The sequence below is a fragment of the Trachinotus anak genome, unplaced genomic scaffold, assembly GCF_046630095.1.
Source record: "Trachinotus anak isolate AG129_WGS33_773 ecotype Australia unplaced genomic scaffold, CSIRO_AGI_Tana_v1 ptg000014l, whole genome shotgun sequence".
NCBI lineage: Eukaryota > Metazoa > Chordata > Actinopteri > Carangiformes > Carangidae > Trachinotus > Trachinotus anak.
In genome coordinates this window covers 13,373,476-13,393,045 of record NW_027273865.1, presented here as the reverse complement: position 1 = coordinate 13,393,045, position 19,570 = coordinate 13,373,476, and the positions used below count along the sequence as shown (strand labels likewise).

Genomic DNA, 19,570 nt, shown 5'->3' with positions numbered 1-19,570 from the left:
TAGTAGAATAGTAAAGCTATTTAGATTCTTCACTTAAAGAAAAGTTGCAATACATCAAAATAAAAATTACATTATATGTAAAAATCCTGAAATTAGGCCCATGTCCAAGACAGGGTTGTCTTTTCAAGTCTGTCTGAAAACAACACTCTCCTGCACATATGAACTTTTAAAGAGCTGTTGGTGATTTCGGTGTAGGAGATGAGGGGTAAAATCTACGGTCTTTGCTCAGTGCAAAAATGCATTTCAAAGTTCAGCTAAAGCTAAAATGAATCTTCAGCAGTCTGAGTTTGTCAAATCAAGTGAAACAAAATTATTGTTGTCAGCACAATAGTCCCTTTTTTACTTGTGTGAGAGGGAAATTGTATAATAATAAAAAAGGCTCCCTTATGGATCAAACTGTTGACTATGAAATTACTTAAAATCAAGTGACACTTGGTTTTTCCTGGTTGGTATTCTAACCTGTATTTAATTTAATAATCATATAATTTACATGTAAAATCTTAATCTGCACCACCAAAAAAAAACAAACTGTAAAACAAATGAAGTTAAGTAAAATAAAAGAGGGTACATAAAATAGACTTGCTCAAGTGAAGAAGTAAAGTAATTCAACATTGTATTTAGAGTAAGTGCAGTAGTTGAGTAACTTCTACTAGTGTATAAGTACACAGTGCAATTGAAATGTTTATTTCTGTGTAATGCCATGACTTATGAGACACCTGGAAAACGGAGCAATAACATACAATATTATAAGTACCTTTATATTCTATCCATAATATATTTACATTATACTCTGTGGGTACCACCTCTCATTATAGTGCAACACAACTGCGCAGCAGTGAACAAACTAAAATAAATGTATGTCACAGATGTTAATTGTGCTTGAACGTGATGATCAAATATGAATATGTGTTGTTATGTGGCGCGCCCTGCAGATGGATGTGAAACCAATGAGAGTACAGGGGATTTCCCCACCCTTCCTCCACGCCAGAGCTAGGCTGCCCTCCACCACCGGCATTCCCAGTATGCACCGCGGACAGAGCTGTAAAAAATAGTCCGCTACCGACAGGCTCAGAAAGGGGAACTAGAAAAAAGGGGGTAGCTCGTCGGCTAAATTCACGAGTGAAACTGTGTTTACCGCAACCAGAACTGCTAACATGGCCGACAGCGAGAAACTGGACAACCAGCGGCTGAAGAATTTCAAGAATAAGGGCCGTGATTTGGAGGTAAAAGTTTTTCGGATCGGCGGCGAGGATGTCCTCTTTTCCTCGCCGCCGCCACGGCTCCGTTCGCGGCCAGCTTCGCCTCCTGGCTTCCCTGTGACGTCGTTTCTAATTTCCACCGTCGGGAACTTTGTGCCCGGAGCCTCGGCCGGGGCCTTCACGGATCACCCGCTTTAGATCGCTGGCCTCGGTCGGGCGGTTTCCCCTGTGTCTTTCGCTGGGTTTCTTTACCGCCGAAACGCCGCGCTGGTTATAAAACATGTCAGAAAAGCTGGTCGGAGTTCATCGCCTCCGCTGGATGAGCGCTGCTAGCCCGCTGCTAGCCCGCTGCTAGCCAGGCCCACGGGGGACATGCTAGCTTAACTGAAGCACATCACCCACCGGGTCGATTTAGCTCGGTGTCTTAGCTCCTCAAAATGTTAGATGTACACTCAGCAGTACATATAACCGACCTCTAGGTTGTCTTTGTGGGGCATTTTCTGGATTGGCAACTGGCATAATGGCGTTATTTTGATACTGCAGTTAGCTAGCCTACGTGCTAGCTAGCTAACGATAAGCTCGGTGGTGCTGGTGGCTGCAGTACCACCCCTCCCCCGTCTTATCACCAAAAACAATGGCGGAAACCAGTCAGCCTCTTTGCTGGCCGGTTACCTGGGTCTTTTACATCGTGGCGTAGTGTTAAATCTTTATCCTCTGCTTTATTAACGATCACACATGCCGAGAAACCAAGGTTATCACGACCGGTCGGTTAACACGATCACATGACTGGTGGATCAAAGCTACACGTTGGATCCATAAGTTACCAGTAAATTTACACAAAGTTGTCCCTCCTTAATGATAGCAGGTGATGGTGTTGTTTTCAGGCGGGCTCCCTTAAGATGCATAAGAGCAGGATATACTCATACATCCTGTTTGACAAGTAGCTTCTGTAGCCAGGTAGGCCATTAGACGAGCAGACACACACTAGACACATTTAATCTGCAACTGCACTCTTCTGCTCGTAAATTATGAAATAAAACTCATGCTCCGTTGCCGGTTCATCAGATAAAGGTAGTATAAACTAATGCAGTCTAATATAAAAGACCTGCGACAAACCCACATTCAGGAAAGGTGCAATGTTCAGTAACGTTCAGGTTCAATCTCAGGGTCATTTTAGAGGATGGAGAAGTGTTTCCTGTATTTTGTCCAGCTCATGTACACCACCGTGAGAAGACTAAATAATAAACTCTTATATTATAATTCAGGAGGATTGAACGGCAGAAAACAAACCTCAGTCTTTAATAAAGACCACAACCCAGAACCGGCGCCTCTTTGAGATATATTCAATAGAAATTCCACATTATAATCTTCATGATGGTAGGGTTTATTACAGGATTGAAGTAGCTGTAGAGTGTATATCAGTTTTGAATGTTTTTGTAAGAACCTGATTTAAAATGGTGTCTATCAAAGAATATGGGCATTCCTGTAAGGCTGTGAGGCATACGAAATGGTTTTACAGTATATTAAGCTGAGTCATATTAGGTCAGACTGGTGTTAAGTGTGTTTGGGTGCTGTCATATGCAGTGTGTGGGCTGTTGACCCTATGCCCCAGGTATGACTGAGACTGCTGATCAGCTCTGGTCGCACAAACTGAATCTTGATCTCAGACTGTGCCTGAATTTAATGTTGTAGCTGGGGTTAATTTTCTCGGGCAAAGGCAGGTTGGGATTAAAGTTCCTTGTCGTATAATGTTTATATGCAATCTCTCCCGCAGACTATGAGAAGACAGAGGACTGAGGTAGTTGTGGAACTCAGAAAGGTAATCACATTTGTGTTACATTATCCTATCTACTACAAATACCCAGTGATTTTCAGTAATTACAGTTTTTACAACCAAATAAAATTCTATCCTCTTATATGCAGTTTATCCTTGAAATAATGTACTGAAAGATACAGACAGCATCCTGAATTTCTGCAGGAATATGCATGAAGTAATGTTTTCTGTTCCGTGCACCACAGAACAAAAGAGATGAGCACCTTCTGAAGAGGAGAAATGTGCCCCACGAGGACTTCTGTGAGGACTCTGATGTCGACGGAGATTTCAGATCGGTACGGTATTGTCTCTCTCTCAGAATGTGTCTGCTGCCACCAGAAAATCAAATCAACATGTTTTTAGGACCTGTGTTCCTTGGACAGAGTGGTGCACAGCTCCTGTAAGGTACTACTGAAGCTGTAGGAATGACAGCCTGGCATGTAGCGTCTGCTCTGACTGTTTGACCATGGGGTTTTTCGCATTAGGTTCGTCTCACTGGTTAAACACTCTAGAGGTTTAGGACATGCTGACGTTTTGTCCATGTGATGCTGCCTCCTTAGCTCTCCTTGCTCAGTGCCAGTTGGGTGGGGTGTGAGTGTGAACAAACATGCAGTTTGTCTTTCTGTGTGCTGGTTGGGACAATGCACCTAGTATAACTATAGGGGTTGTGTTCCCATTTGGATGTTTTCTGGGCTTTTTGGGACACGATATTTCTGTTAATGTTTGAGAAGGTTCCTCTTTTGGAGTATTGCTTGCCCGCTTATGTAATCTCCACAGTGAACACCAGTATTTTTTATTTTTCAATTTTAGACGAAAGAAAACGGGTATAGTGTGGGTACCAGGCAATAAAATGATTACTATTATAACTTTTGGTTGTAATAGTTCTGGTAGTGGTGGCAATTTTGATACATACAGCAAATGATTTGTAATGCACATATAAACCCTGAAAACCATTCCTCAACATGACCTTTTTGAGGCACGTATCAGGTAAATAGAAAAAAGATTAAACCTTGTACTCATGATAGATAAACATTATTGTGGATTTATGTCCAATATATTGTTTGGGTCCCTAATTTTTCAATCGAGCTCCTGGCAGGCCAGAGGCTTGAAGCTCAACAGTGAATATCTCAGTCCTCATCCCTTAATGCATGCAGTGTTGTCACACATCAAACCTACATGTTTTAGAGTAACAGCGTCACAGAAACTCGATCAATCAATAATCCCATCACCTCTAAAGATCTCTGAGTTTGGTGGCATTGCTGGATTAAAATGGCCACTCAGCAGTTCAGAAATTCAATCACACTAACTGCCTAGTGGTACTGAGAGGGCTGACTTGAAATGGGCTGCTTAGCCATATATCAACAATGACATGTTGCTCTGACTCACTGCAAGACATTAGAGAGGCTTTTGTGGGAAAGTGTGCTGGCCAATCTAGTTTAAATACTTAACAAACCAATTGGTGCTGTGGGACTATTTTCAGTCTGCCTAAAATAACACATTGATTGTGCTGCCTTGAGGACATTTGCTTTTTCATTATTTTGCCCACTTTGTGGTTAGCTCTCTCAAAATGAATAATTTGGGCCTCTGTGCTTGTTAGACTACAATTGCCCTTTTCTGATATATCAGATGTTTTCTAAATCCTCACTGGCTCTCAGGTTTCACCAATATTTTTAATTTCCCCAGGTTACAGTTATCTCTTTAGTCTCCCTTCAGTCATGGATTGGTAAATACACAATATGAATCTGCTGCAAGGAAACACATATTTGCATGCAGGGTTGTGTTTGAATGTTTTTCTTTTTCTTTTTCCCCGGTCTGTCATTTGTTGTAAGTCCCCCGCCTCCACTTTATTTGAGGGTGCACAGGCAATTAGCTGCAACTGCTGGCTTATCAGTCCAGTAGCACTGGCCAACTTTATTTAATAAGGCCCACAGTCGCAGTCAGTTGTTGATTGAAAATTATATTCAGGGTCTCTCCCAGAGGCAGTCTACACTGGGCTCTGAACTGCCTGTGCTGGCCATCAGGTGAGGTTGCCAGTTGGCAAATTATCATGTTGAATGCTGGCCTGCACGTCCAGCCTGCTCACTGTTAGACCACAATACCACATTGGTTCCAACGAGAATGGAAGTCACTACTTTGTCCTGATAGCATTTCTCAATCCCCAGCCTCCTCACTGTTCTCAGTAGTGCTCTGGAGACTGTACATCTTGCTTTGTCAATTTCCCATACAAAAGCAGTTTTAGGAATAACTGTTTTAATGCAAGGCAAGACGCTAACAAGATGTCTGCTCTACCTCATTTAGTCCTGCTAGGGTTCAGAGTATTCACATGACTTTTGTTTAATTGGTACTGCTGCTTTACCGGTGTTGACTTTTTTTTGTCAAACTACCAGTTTAAAATTGACCAGTTACTGATCATCTTTTAACTCTTTACATTACATACTGTATATTTTACAAATGTGTGTTGAAGCATGATTCTAGGCTGATAACTTTTCCAAATGTATCTTTTTCAGCAAAACACCTCTCTTGAAGCAATAGTACAAGTAAGTAGGATGTTTGATTTATTTGTGTTATTCATCATAGTGTATATTAGGCATCACAATTTTTAACTCATAATGCAATACAAATAGGAAGCTGGGTAATCTCTGAGATGGATTTTTAAAAATCATTGCCTACATTTTACAGCATACATATTCTAGAGGCATAATTGATGAATTTTAAATGTGGCGCATGACTCAGTTTGTTTGTATGTGTTGTGTTTTTGCAGAATGCCACCAGTGATAACCAGGGCGTACAGCTGAGTGCTGTTCAGGCTGCCAGGTAGGACCACACTTCCTCATACTCTTGGGCTCTGCTGATTATCATGTTGGTTTACACCAGTACTTGGTCAACAACTGAATGTTGTTAATTGTTACTATATAACTCTGTATATGAAACTTGTTGACCACAGTCTGAGGAGCTCTGTCACACCTAACCTCTTAGGATCGCTTCATTTGGGCTGGTGTGAACACTGTCAAGCAATACTCTGGTGCAGCTTGCTTGTGGTGCAAAAGCAAAGCGGACCAATCACAGGATGGCATGATAATGATTTTGGCGCGAAATCAAAAGGAAAGCAGCTACGGGGTCTGTGTGTGAACTTTTGAGGTGGCGATCTTTATAATCAACCAAATAAACTTACAGATTGTACTGATGCTGTATCATATTGAAGTTTTGTCTGCTCAATACCAGTAGCAGTTTGAGTGAAATCAAGATTCACATATGTTCTACAAGTGTAAGCCAGTGATTCTGCACCAGTAAACTGATACTTTGTCTTAAGATGCTCTCTGAAAAAAATTGATGGCCTCTTGCAAAAAACCAGGTCAGTGTTGCAGTTTAAGGGGCTGAATGTTTTTCCAGCGTTACAGTAAATGTCTGATTAATGGACATTGTAAATGGCACTGGCCCTGCAGCTTTATTTTGACACTTTGAAGATGCCATCACACTTTACCCATAGGCGTTGGGTCATAAGTGGGGTGCTGGATTGACAACGTGGAGATACTTAACATTCTTTAGCTGTTTCTGTGTGTATGTAATTGCTTCTTTTTGTTGGTATGTGTCAGTAAAGCTCCGCGAGTATGAGCGCGTGAGTAATGGTCTTCTGTTTCCCCTTTGTTTTTGTAGGAAGTTGTTGTCCAGCGACCGTAACCCTCCCATAGATGACCTGATAAAGTCTGGGATCCTTCCTATACTGGTCCACTGCCTGGACAGAGATGACAAGTAAGCAAGCTGCAATTCTGTTGTTCTGCATGCAGCAGTGAATCATCCTGTTTCATGTGCGATAATTATAGTGCAAGTTAGCCCTTTTCTCCGATCATGTTGAGTTTATGTACGCTTCAAAGTTATGTAAATGAGCCGGCAGGGTTTAGCCCAACCTACAAGTGAACGGTGTTGCAGTTATGTAAATGTGTCCTAGTTTTCACCTTCCAGGAGTGGTAGAACATAAATGACTCATCAGCTTGCTCTTGCTGTTTGACACCCCTTCCCGATCACACTCATATTTACCATTGCCTCTGCCACCTTCATCCATTTATCCTCTCTCACCTCCCTATAGCCCGTCTCTCCAGTTTGAGGCAGCCTGGGCTCTAACCAACATAGCATCTGGAACCTCAGAGCAAACCCAAGCCGTGGTCCAGTCCAGTAAGTGCCATTATATCACAACACACCAACTTTTTTCTCTTTCTGGTCCCCTTACTTTATTCCAGTCACTTTCACTAACTGATTTTATGTCAGTGGCGTGTGCAGTTTGGTGTGGCAATATAAACAATGAATATATCGGTATTGATTGGTTGGGTTGTTATGAACAGGTAAACACTGCATGTATGCTTTGTTTTGAGACAGGCCTTTTGAAAAATCTTTATCTGTTGCATCTGTCATGTTCACAACCTTATTGTTTATTATTTAAGTACTTTCAGCGACAGTTGAAACAGCGAGCAGTTAGAATAAAATCAATGTGTTCACACACAGGCTGCTTATATTTAACATGATATTGCATTTTGCTTACAAATGCAATCAAAAGGGGTTGAAATACAATGTGATGGTGAATTTGTTTAATAAGTTGTCATGAATTTTCCTTTGTAACATTGAGATGACTGACTCTGTTCCCTTTGTCAAAATGGTATATATGATATTTCTTTCTCAAAGAGGTCTGTCTCCTTGTCCATCTTGATTTTTGTTTGTCACTCAGATTCACTTTCAGATTATGTGGTTTATCACACTAAATGGCAGCAATTACACCGAGCAGGAACATAAAGGGATTGAAAATATATGAAACACTTAAATTAGTGAATTTCCGGATTATAAATTCCTGACAATATATTACAGCATAATCTTTGATTAATTATGCAGTCTTATACAGCAGAGTTTAAGTATCCTTGGCTCTGAATGCCTGAATGAAGCATGTTTCTTGATTATCTTGAATATTCCCTGATTGCACTTAAGATCTGCTTGTATAGATCTGAATGTTTGTACATTACTTTATATTTGCATAAAAGCAATGTACAAGAAATTAGCTATTAAATGTTCCTGCTTTCCCTCTAAATCTCTTTTTCTAAGCATTGTGTGGTTCATTTGTATTTTAATCAAAGTGCAAACTTGGCCATGTCCAAATCTGAGCTTTGATCTGTCCGACTGGTTATTTGATGTGTGTGTGATCAGATGATGAAAATTCTATTAAAAATTATAACCAACTCTTACTAGAGCTCTTTATAAGCTGTTTGAGGAACATGGTGTCATACCTGAATTACAGCAGCACATCAGATCATGTGATGCCCTTTAAAATGATTGATACTCATCCGTTTCTTCATGTGTAGATGCTGTGCCACTGTTCCTGAGACTGCTTCACTCTCCTCACCAGAACGTGTGCGAACAGGCCGTCTGGGCCCTGGGCAACATTATAGGTGAGTTGCTGTTAGTGTTAACATGAGTGTGTCATACATAAATACTCACTAGTCAGACATAAGATGACGTGCTCCTTCTGTGTGTGTATGTGTGCTCTCTCCAGGTGATGGCCCACAGTGCAGAGACTATGTGATCAGCTTGGGTGTGGTGAAACCCCTACTCTCTTTCATCAGTCCCTCCATCCCCATCACCTTCCTCCGCAATGTCACCTGGGTCATGGTCAATCTGTGCCGCCACAAGGACCCTCCACCACCCATGGAGACGATCCAGGAGGTGTGTACAGTATGTGTGTAGAGAAAAAGAGTGAGCTGTGCTTGTAGTACAGTGTTTGTGGGTGGGAAGACGGTGAGGGATCACAACTCCTACACCTTTTGCAGAGTTTATTTTACAGGTCTGTTATTCCCTAATAATTTCTTGTAAGTTTCCTGGAAATAAACCTTTACTTTGATAATTGTCAGAGGAAAAATAGATAGACAAAGTTCTGAAACTGCCATTTAAGTTAGTTCAGTTAATTGAGTTTGTTATTGGCTTTCAGATTAACTAATTAGTCCAGGAAACCTCTGAGGTGATTATTCTGAAATAAATTGCAATATACAGATCTGTAAAATAAAATGTTAACTACTAGTTCATACATTTTGGAAGACTGTACTTCAGTGCAAATTCTTGAAGATGTCCTTGTCCATTCTTGTGTGAAAGTCTTAATGGGCCTGTGTGTTGGAAAAACCACCATCAGGACAAACCCTGAAGAAGATAATAGAAACTGTCTGATGCTCCTTACTAGGACATTTTATTATGAAACAGACAACATTTTGATTTGACATCTTCCTTGTTATACTAAGGACAGGTCAGACATTAGGTAGGAGCTTGGTTGAAAGGTTGCCACCATTGCTGTGAGCTTGGAAAGTGTGTAGGATCTCGACAGTATTGTAGCCAGTATTATGAATAAATGTACTTGAACATAGAGCTATGACAATATATGTCAGAAAGTACCAAATAACTTCCAAATTAAAATACCTTAAGAAATAATTTGTTTTTGGGCCTCAGTGAATGCCTTCCTGCCTCTCCTTAAATCTAAATAAAGATTTGTGTTTATTAGTTGGTGTTTTACAAGGACAGAAACAAGGATAAGAGCTCCCTCAGTGGTCTATGCTACAAATGAGTGTATTTGTTTTGTTGCTGTATTGTTGCAGAAAGGAAGGAAGGTGTAGCGTGTATTGAAGAATAAATGACTCTGCAGCAATGAGCAAACTCTTATGGACCAGATAGAAACGTAGTTGGTGTTTTCATTGTCATTTTCTCCACCTAATGGCTTTTCTATCTGAATTCTTTTCTCAGATCCTGCCAGCTCTCTGCGTGCTGATCCACCACACTGATGTCAGTGTGAGTACACAAAATTAAAGCAGCCTGTGTTGCCTTGGCCCTATGCTGTATTCCCAGATGAAAGTCTTGCTAAATCATCACTGTCTAATAAAGGTTGTGCAGAAAGCAAAATGTATTTATTCTAATCCTTTGGTGTTTTGCTGCCTCCAGATCTTGGTAGACACAGTTTGGGCTCTGTCCTACCTGACAGACGCTGGGAACGAGCAGATCCAAATGGTCATCGACTCTGGCATCGTCCCTCACCTGGTCCCTCTGCTCAGTCACCAGGAGGTCAAAGTTCAGGTATGGAGAGAAGAAAGGTGCTATTAAGTTTCAATTAAGCAAACCAGATTTTGAAATTGTCTTAAAAAGTGATTTCAGTTATATTACACATTCTCTATCAGTCTGTGTTGCCCGAGGAATTCTTGTCATAATATAATAAATAATCAACCGATGTGTAGTGATTGTAATTCATAACACACCAAATCGACCAGCCGTGTGCGAACAGCATGTTATATCACAACATGAGGTCCATTAATAGGTGACAAATACTACTTAGGAAGTTTTTCTAAAATCTGCTCAACAAAATTTTGATATGTTTTTATTTGATTTTTTTCTCCTTGCAATTGGACCATTTCTACCTCTTAACTTGCTGAGTAAAGTTTGTGTTCTGAGTTTTGGCTACGTGCTACAACAAGCATCTTTGAATATCTAGAAATAAGTCCTCTATGAATAAATGGTTGTTGTTATTATTGTTGTTGTTGTTATTATTATTATTATTATTATTATTATTATTATTATTATTATTATTAAAACAATTGAACTTCCTATCTACATCCAGACTGCGGCCCTGAGGGCTGTTGGGAATATAGTGACTGGCACAGATGAACAGACCCAGGTGGTGCTCAACTGTGATGCCCTCAGCCACTTCCCTGCCCTCCTCACTCACCCGAAGGAGAAAATCAACAAGGTAACGTATTCTCTATTCTCCTCCTCCTTCCCACATACACACTCACCACAATCTCAAACTGTCACAGCAGTTGTCTGGAGGTGATGAAATCAGAGACTTGGTGCTAGTATGAATGTTGTGTGAGAGATAATAGATGGGACAGATAGCTAATAGTAGGATTTCACAACATGGAGAATCGTGCGGATGAAGATGACGAAGAGGACCTCAGCGACCTGGCTGGTTGTAGTTAGTGATACAGATTAGGGGTTGGGGAGGAGGGTACTAGTCTGTGTGCATGTGATTGAATGTGTGATATCATGGGTCGGTGGCCAAAGGGTGCTGAGACCATGTGTTCCTGCTGATATTGGAGTGCATCTGAGACCGGTCACATATAAAACGAGGCCCCCTTTGTGACCTGGACGATGATTAGAGCCTCAACATTGCCCTGGCCCCACCCACAGCACTCTGTCTCGACCAGAGGTCAAACTCTCTGAGCAACCTCTGGATTCTGATCCAGATAAGTCACAAAAAGTCATTTTTGACAGATGTTTTCATCCTCCATTCAGAGGAGTCACGTCATTCTAATGACGTGACTGCCCATTACATTCAAATGTAATTTTCCTTGACTGGATCCTTCTGTCTGGTTGAGCGTGTGATACTTTAAATTACCATCTTCTTTGGTTAGAATAAAATTAAACCTATGCATAGATTAACAAATTAACAAAAATATTGCACGTCTCCGTGGTAGAAAAATGTCACTTGTGCTTTGTCTCCTGTAGGAGGCAGTGTGGTTCCTGTCCAACATCACAGCAGGCAACCAGCAGCAGGTGCAGGCCGTCATTGATGCCAAGCTAGTCCCCATGATCATTCATCTGCTTGACAAGGTTTGTATCCATCCCTCTTTTATGCACTGTGACAAGCACAAATAGTTAATAAAAGATTCTTTGTAGAGCAGAGAAAACAAACATGTATTGCTTACATTGAACGCATATGTTTTAGGGTGACTTTGGCACTCAGAAGGAAGCTGCCTGGGCCATCAGCAACCTGACAATAAGTGGGAGGAAAGATCAGGTAAGAGACTTTTCTTTATAGTATTTCAGCCTGAACTCAGTAAACTGCTCTGCAATGTTTGTGTTTTAACCACTAATCGTTTTACACGCCCATTGTCACAGTCATTAACTGAGCCGCATATGTGTCATAACTTTTGTTGTGGTGAAGACTGATTCCTGTGTTGAGGTTTCTAGTTGACAGTTTTAATTGCCAAGCCGCCATTGGCACTAAAGTCTTTGAATCCAAACAAGAAAATTACATAAACAAAAAGTGTACATTTTATATAGGGAAATGTAGAACCTCCATTGATGAGGTATTCCTTCCCTCTTTAGCATGTCCCATTACTGATACACAGTACATTGTCTTATCTACTGTCTACAGGTGGCCCACCTCATTGAGAAGCAGGTGATCCCTCCATTCTGCAACCTGCTGACTGTGAAAGATGCTCAAGTCGTGCAGGTTGTCCTCGATGGTCTCAGCAATATCCTCAAGATGGCTGATGATGAGGCTGAAACTATTGCTAACCTCATTGAGGAATGTGGAGGTGAGATCCACTTTGTACCATCAAGGTTGTTTTGTTTTTTATTTATTGAAATCATGTTTTAAAGTGTGAGTGTTGATCAAATGCTGTACAAATTGGTCTTTTTGTCCCACAGGTTTGGAAAAGGTGGAGCAACTGCAGAATCATGAAAATGAAGATATCTACAAATTGGCTTACGAAATTATTGATCAGTTCTTCTCATCTGATGATGTAAGTTATATATCTGTGTCTGTGTGTGTGTGTGTGTGTGTGTGTGTGTGTGTATATATATTTAACCTTTCAATATTAGATTTAGTTAAGTATTATTTTGGTTTAAAAGCCAAGTAACTGTCAAGAAGTGCTATTGGCAGCATACCGAACATGATGAATATGACTTTTGCTATTGTGTTTCCCTGTTACGGCCCAATACTTCTACCTACTTAATTCAAAAGTCACCGGCATGAGGCTCTGAAGTCTTAGTTTTCTTTGAACACCACTTGTGTTTAATCCACTGTCATTTATTCTGTACATTGTTAATGCTGTGTTGCATTGTCTGTCATTCAGATTGATGAAGACACCAGCCTAGTCCCGGAGGCCATCCAGGGCGGAACTTACGGCTTTAACTCAGCCAACGTGCCAGCCGAGGGATTCCAGTTCTAGACGGCATCTGGGGTATTCTGGAGTTTTGTTCACGATGCAGCACTCTGTTCAACATAAAAAAATTAGGAGAGAAAGAGCGAGAGAGAGCGAGAGTGTGAGAAATTTGATCCATTGTGCTTGGCTCGTGGGATCCATGGCTGCATCTTATCTGAGAGAAAAATGTGTGGATTTCATTTGGCATTCCAGGGGAACCAGCCCAAATGAAGTTTGAGATGGCGAGTGGGTGCGAGTGAGAATGAGTGGCTACATGTTGCAAACAAGCAAAACATCTACATCGAATGCGTTGAGAGACATGCCGACATAACTTCTGTGTTATTGGAGCTGTCGTCTTCGGAAAACTACTTCAAATGACAACAAAAAAAAACTCGATGTCTGCCCGGGGAGAACCAAGGACATCCAAAAATAAGAAATCAAGAGATCTTGAAATATTACAATACAACAAAAGGCAGAAATGAATATAACTATAATTATGAACTGAGATGAACCACAAACCATCACAATTCTGCGGTCCTCCGACTAGAGAGGGCGCCACCCTCAATGTGCCCCTCCCCCAATCGGCCACGCTATCAGACATGTGTGTGAATGGACCCATTGTGTATGAATGTCTGGACTCAGTGCTGAGGAGCCAGGTTCATCTCCTCCAACAAGACGCCCCGATGGGGCACCATCCTCTCCCCCTGGTGGGTGGGGCCAGGAGTCCGGCTGCGCGTGTCGCATGTGCGAGAGAATGGACGGATGAGTTGTGTGTGCTTGGCTGCGTGCGTGACTGGGAGTATGCAAGGCTGGGTGAGAACGCATGCAGAGACGGAAAAAAGATACAAATACAACATCTGAAGAGAAACAAAATTGAGAAACGCAACAATGAGGTTATCAAAGGTTTCAGGAAAGAAATTCTGCCTTTGAAAGAGGCTGATCCTCTAAATCCCTAAAAGGAAGAACTTTGGATATGAAAAAAAAAATCATCGTCATCACAAGGATTACTTTTTTGTTTTGAATTATTGTTAAGTTAGTATTAATTGACACTGGACAATGCTATTGGCAGGTGTGGAGCAGCAGTGCATTGAATTAAGATGCATTTGGTGGCTTTTGGGCTTTTCTTTTTGCCTCCAGTGTGTTCCTTTTTATGATATTTTTTTATTTTAAGCTTTTAGTTTCCATTGCTTCTGTAAAGGTGATTGACGACGATCGTATTCCACCTTCACATCAGATCCCTAACCTACGCACCAGACATGGGCTTGATGCTGTGAAATTCTGACACCATCACTATAATCAACCAAATGATCTGTTCCCTTGTGACACTTAATTATTTGTCCTTCAATTTACAGCAAAATCACTGCTTTGCAGTATTGTTGCCATAGCTTTGACTTATCACCAAGGGAGAAGAGAACAATGGCCATCACGTAGGATTGTGAATCATAACCTTTGCATGTACTAAACTATAGCACAGTTATTTTTAGGGTATTTTAGTTTCCTTAGGCTGTGGATACAGTGTAATTTTCATTTTAAGTAAAACTGTGCTTAAATGTTACATGTTTCCCCTTCCCCTAACCCTCACTAGTGTCCAATTTGCTAAGTAATCTGTATGGTTTTGCACATGTACTGCAAAGTGAGGCCTGAAGTCTTTCTGAGGGTGTGTTGGTTGGTTTCATAGGTTTTGACCTGCCAGCAACCTCTACAATATGCATCACTCAACCACAATCTTTGTTGTATTTCTAGAGTAATCCAATGATGCTTTTTAGTGATACTTGAGAAAATAATGACTTTATTTCAGGAGCAGCAGTAATGAATCTGCTAATGTATCTCAGCTAGACTAAGAGGAGATTTAACCTCCCTTTTCTCAAGGTCAAAGGGGAATTGGGGAGTTGTCCTAAGTGGGTTCTCCTGAATAATAAATAAACCCATGAACAAGTTTGCTGTACCTTTAGTACCTCCTTAGCCCCATACTCCTCTTCCCTCTTATACCAGCTAGGTGTACAAGCTTACCCTTTTCCATTTTTTTTTGTGTTAACTTCAAACACTGTAGTAAATGATTACACATTGTGCTCATAAACCTTCTGTTGAACATAGGGGTATTTTTTTTCTTTTTTTGCAGCATTCCTTGTTAGCAAACATGTGGTTTCAAATCTAAAATTACAAAATGGAAGAAAAGAAGGTGGTTTGCCCAAAAACCTTTTTGGGGAGATAGGCTACAGGATAGGTTGTCTTCGAGAAAATAAATAGTGAAACCCAAATCGAGAGACTGAGTGTGTGTGTGGTCTGTTGTGGAGAAGTGGTGTGATTAATATTATTATTTTTTTTTTTTTTACCACATAAAAATATGCAAAACAGCTGAATACATTCGTTCTTTTCTGCGACTGAGCTTGTATTCAAATCGAGAAAAGGCGGAACCTGATTGGCCAGGGAGACCGTTTATCCGCATGCGTACCACGGGTCATAAAAATGATGCATTCGCGGCAGCCGTCCGAAATCGTGAGGGGGAGGGGGGAGAAGATAAGTTTAGTGGAACTGTAAATGAGCGCTGTTCGCTTTTTTACTGGCGGTAAACGGTAACGATAGATTAATCTAAACAACCGAGGTCAGACGTTGCAAAACGCGTTTACTTTGTTTCGTATTATCCTACGCGAGGATTTAAGTGCGCTCTAAAAGTTTGGTATATGCCCGCCTCCTGCTGCAGTGTGGAGGAGGAATTCACAGAGAGCACTTGAAGGCATCAGGAGAAGGAACAGGAAATGAAAGCTCTGTTTTGGAGAGACGCTTTGCTCCGAGCAGACGGTGAGTTTTTAACAAGATTTCTCGCTTAATACATCTTCTTCCTGCACAGTTGTGACACCGAGGCTAAAAATAGACAAATGGCAAAACGGACGGTAACAAATGCTAGACAGGTTGCCGAGAAAGTATCCGCTACATTTGTTGTGTGGTTTCTAGTACTGGGAGCGTCCAATTATTTGAAATAAAAGATGAAAAGACAATTTATTATCTGACTACATTTTCTGGTTGAAGTGCAGCCGAGGTTGAAGCCGCAAAGTGGGAGTATATCTGCTAGAAAGACAACGACGAACGGCGCTGTTACCTCTAATTTAAAAACAAACAAACAAACAAACAAAAGCTAAAATGTTATGTTGGTTAAAACTTGACTCCACGGTCAGGTCAAGTTTGCAGGTAACCTGTCTATCGAAATGGCTGACAGCTCACAGTAAAGGTAAAAATGGCAGTGTGAGGTATACCCGCCGCATGTGTGGATGTGACTCCAATTCAATGGGCTGAAGTGATGAAAGTGATCGGGCCGCAGCAGGACACCTGTTACCTGTTTGAATCCTGGCGCCAACTCGGCTGCAGTTCGACTCCATCGGGTTTTGTGCACAGCCGAACAGCCGAACAGCTGAACAGCCTGTCCCCGACAACAAAGTGTGTGTCTGTGGGAGCTGGGACTGGGTGGGTGCTGGCATCAGGCCTCCTATTGTCGCTGCGGTGCCGGCTGTAACAAGAGTACAGAGCAAACACACCACAACATGACTGATCCTGTAATAGGAGCTGAGCCGGGCTTTTCTTTTCTTTTTTTTGGCTCTTTAATTGTTTTTCAGTACAAGATCTGCTCTTCCAAACATACTGGGTGGACTTAGCTTAATGAAGCAATGCTTGCCAGTTAATCCTGAAGCACTAGTTGTACACTGAGCGGCCACCTCATTAGAAACAGCTGCACCATCTAGTACAATTCAACACAACTGTTGTGCCATAAAGTTTGCTTTTATTGTGCTTACAGTATTCAGGGGGTTTTGTTGGCACTGTCAATTGAAATTGTTTAGCACTGAGGTCACAGTGGTGTTGCTGTGCTAGTCAGAGGTGTCTCTGATATTCTGCTCTCCTCATGTATGTCATTAGGGAGGGAACATGAGAAATATAATGTAGTCCAGTAAAAAAAGGAACAAGAAAAATTAATAACTCTGAACATTGTAAACCTTGTGAAACTGTTGTTCATTTTTTTTAAACAGTCACTACTGTAAGTGGGAAGTGTGGTGTTTATGATGTTTCTTAAAAATTAAACAAAGATTACTAATGATAAACAATATTTAATTTTGAATTACTCAAAACAGAGTTGTACCGAATAAAGTGGCCACTGAGTTTATAACATTAGTGCACTGACGGTCACAGCCTGGAGGACTGGAGATTAGTCATAAAAATGTCACACCCAAGTGTAGTGAATGTGATGTGATTAATCTGCTGAATATTTTCTCAATCAGTCATTTCGCCTACGAAATATAAATTACTTCTGATGAAGGTCTAGCAAGACCGCAATGATGGCCAATAAATTTTGATGCTGAACAAGAGCGGTGTGCAGGATTTTCTTTCTTTCAAGCCCACAAAATATAAGAAAACAGGGAGAATTGCTATTTTTCCTCTTCAAATGTTTTGTTATAAGCCGACCACTAGTCCAAACCCCAAAGACATTTACTTAACTGTCATATATGACAGGAAGAAAAACATGAAATCATCACCCATTTCAGAAGTTGGGACCTGCAAGTGTTGCTTGGAATTCAGTCCCAGTCTCCAGTTTCTCATCACTATACAGTTTGTAACAAGTGAATGTTTTGCTGGACAGGTGTGACACAGATTTTCACCCACCCTGCTGTCCTGCCAGATCTTCTCCCTAAGCCCCCAGTCCTGAGCCTGGCCCCTAGTCTCCACTATGGAAAACCTAGAGGAGGACCTGACGTGCTCTGTGTGCTACTCTCTGTTCTCTGACCCGCGAGTCCTGCCGTGCTCACACACCTTCTGCAAGACCTGCCTGGACAACTTGCTTCAGGTGTCTACCAACTATTCCATCTGGCGTCCGCTCCGCCTGCCGTTAAAATGCCCCAACTGTCGCAACGTGATGGAGCTGCCCCCAACAGGCATAGATGCTCTACCCATCAACGTATCTCTGCGGGCCATCATCGAGAAAGTAGGAGAGAATCACTTGTGTTCAGCTGAAACATTTACCCTCCGACTACCTGTCAGTCTGAAATCTTCTCGTTGGCTGTTGCTTTGCTGCCTCAGTTTGAGCTCATCTTTCTCGTGTGTCTGTTCACCCATTTGCTGTCTCAGTACCAGAGGGACAATGAGCCTCGACCCCCCTCCTGTCCGGAACACAACAGGCAGCCTCTCAACATGTACTGCATCCAGGATCGGCAGCTGATCTGTGGGCTGTGTCTGACTGTTGGGCAGCACCAGGGCCATCCCATAGACGACCTGCAGGCAGCTTTCATCAGAGAAAGACAGACCCCATCGCTACTGCTGGCTAGACTCTCTGATCAGAGATGGGCACAGGTAGGTAGTCCCCTCAATATGGCAAGTGTCTGAATTGGGGCCAATTGATGTTTAAATGTAGTCTGAGAGACCTGTATGGAGTGTTTTACTTTTTGCCATTGTTTAACTGAATTTATTAACATAAGTTCATGTTCCAGTTGTGCTGATCGCTCTCTTCTTCTTCTCCGTCTGTTAGGTGTGTGAGCTGGGGGAGCAGCTGGAGCAGGAGAAGGCCCGCTGTGAGGGTCTGGTGAGGCAGGACAAACAGGAAGTCAATCAGTTTTTTCAGATGTTGGAGGTGGTTCTGGCCAGGAAGCGACAGGCTTACCTGGAGGCCCTGGACAAAGCTGGTGCAGAGGTGTCCCGGGCCTATGACCCCCTCATCCACAGAGTGAAGGAGCTCCAGGTCTGTTTCAGGGCTGGAGTACATCAATTCACAGCACACGTCATCATTGTTTGTTTCTCAAATTATTTGATTGCTTAATTGACTAATAATTTCAGTACCACTGCTGTACCATAGCACTGATAACAGTCTTGTTTCCTCCAGGAAGAACAGCTGGACCTGGTGTCCTTGGGTTCATCAGTGGAGGAGGAGGACTCGCCGCTGGTCTTCCTGGAGAAGGTGCACTTGTTCAGAGAGAGGGTGGAGGAGTTTATGAAAACCCCTCTGCCCTCGGTGATAAACCTCTCCGTCACCCCACGGGCAGCAGAATACCTTCAGCAGCGTTGGCCTGCTGTGACCATCAGGAGCCTGGAGGAAGCACCTGTTCCCAAGGTGAGCTGCTGTGCCAGATGTGGAGGTGTGGAGGCCGAGGCTGGAAGGGATCAGTCCGACAGCTGGGTGCAGGACCTGTGGTGTGAGCTGCAGCCCACTTCTACGATGGTGCTGCTGGGGCTGCTGCTGCTGCTGCTGGCAGTGCTGTGGTTGAACCCAGTCGGAGGGGCATCGCTTGGCTTCTCTCTGCTGTCTCGGTTAAGTCAGTTAGTCCACGGCCTGAGCAGTGAACTCATCACATCTGTCTGGTACACAGCAGGGTCAGCATACACAATGATGGAGGCAGTTGTAGAGAGATGGAGCACACAGCTCTCCTCAGTTGGGGAAAAGGCTTTCCAGCAGCTGGCTGCCTTATTTCAAACTCTGACATCACACTGAAAGACACCAAACTGAAACCTTAAACCCTCGATTCTTATTTAGAAGCTGAGAAAGTCTCACTTCCCCATTCAATCCACCCTAAATATCTTTGAAACACCTGCTACATAACAGTCAAAAACAGTGGATGTCTGATTTTGCTGTCAGCTTCACAGTG

The 19,570-nt window shown here is 42.2% G+C and overlaps 2 protein-coding genes across 3 annotated transcripts; both read left to right on the top strand.

The window, feature by feature from the left end:
- Positions 1 to 928: 928 nt before the first annotated feature.
- Positions 929 to 15,215, top strand: kpna4 (karyopherin alpha 4 (importin alpha 3)). Its single transcript, XM_071496012.1, has 17 exons — positions 929 to 1,223; positions 2,974 to 3,018; positions 3,219 to 3,308; positions 5,520 to 5,549; positions 5,774 to 5,826; positions 6,667 to 6,762; positions 7,097 to 7,182; positions 8,355 to 8,441; positions 8,546 to 8,715; positions 9,778 to 9,822; positions 9,973 to 10,104; positions 10,643 to 10,771; positions 11,530 to 11,634; positions 11,750 to 11,821; positions 12,182 to 12,344; positions 12,457 to 12,551; positions 12,885 to 15,215. The coding sequence occupies exons 1-17, from the start codon at positions 1,155 to 1,157 to the stop codon at positions 12,978 to 12,980; spliced, it is 1,563 nt and encodes a 520-aa protein (XP_071352113.1). The 5' UTR covers positions 929 to 1,154; the 3' UTR covers positions 12,981 to 15,215.
- A 405-nt stretch (positions 15,216 to 15,620) lies between these two features.
- Positions 15,621 to 19,551, top strand: trim59 (tripartite motif containing 59). 2 transcript variants are annotated; one of them, XM_071496013.1, is made up of 5 exons: positions 15,621 to 15,752; positions 17,617 to 17,919; positions 18,063 to 18,284; positions 18,460 to 18,669; positions 18,811 to 19,551. In XM_071496013.1, exons 2-5 carry the CDS (start codon positions 17,665 to 17,667, stop codon positions 19,414 to 19,416), a joined length of 1,293 nt encoding a protein of 430 aa, XP_071352114.1. In that variant the 5' UTR covers positions 15,621 to 15,752; positions 17,617 to 17,664; the 3' UTR covers positions 19,417 to 19,551. The 2 variants fall into 2 exon arrangements, with proteins under 2 accessions (XP_071352114.1, XP_071352115.1); XM_071496014.1 differs by having other exon boundaries at positions 15,626 to 15,752; positions 17,578 to 17,919.
- Positions 19,552 to 19,570: the final 19 nt, after the last annotated feature.

Bases quoted from the DNA above. Each gene is read 5' to 3' on its own strand.
- kpna4 (XM_071496012.1), top strand. From the start codon at position 1,155: ATGGCCGACAGCGAGAAACTGGACAACCAGCGGCTGAAGAATTTCAAG. The intron at 6,763-7,096 runs GTAAGCAAGCTG...ACCTCCCTATAG, and splicing joins TGCCTGGACAGAGATGACAA to CCCGTCTCTCCAGTTTGAGG. The intron at 10,105-10,642 runs GTATGGAGAGAA...ATCTACATCCAG, and splicing joins ACCAGGAGGTCAAAGTTCAG to ACTGCGGCCCTGAGGGCTGT.
- trim59 (XM_071496013.1), top strand. From the start codon at position 17,665: ATGGAAAACCTAGAGGAGGACCTGACGTGCTCTGTGTGCTACTCTCTG. The intron at 17,920-18,062 runs GTAGGAGAGAAT...TTGCTGTCTCAG, and splicing joins TGCGGGCCATCATCGAGAAA to TACCAGAGGGACAATGAGCC. The intron at 18,670-18,810 runs GTCTGTTTCAGG...TGTTTCCTCCAG, and splicing joins ACAGAGTGAAGGAGCTCCAG to GAAGAACAGCTGGACCTGGT.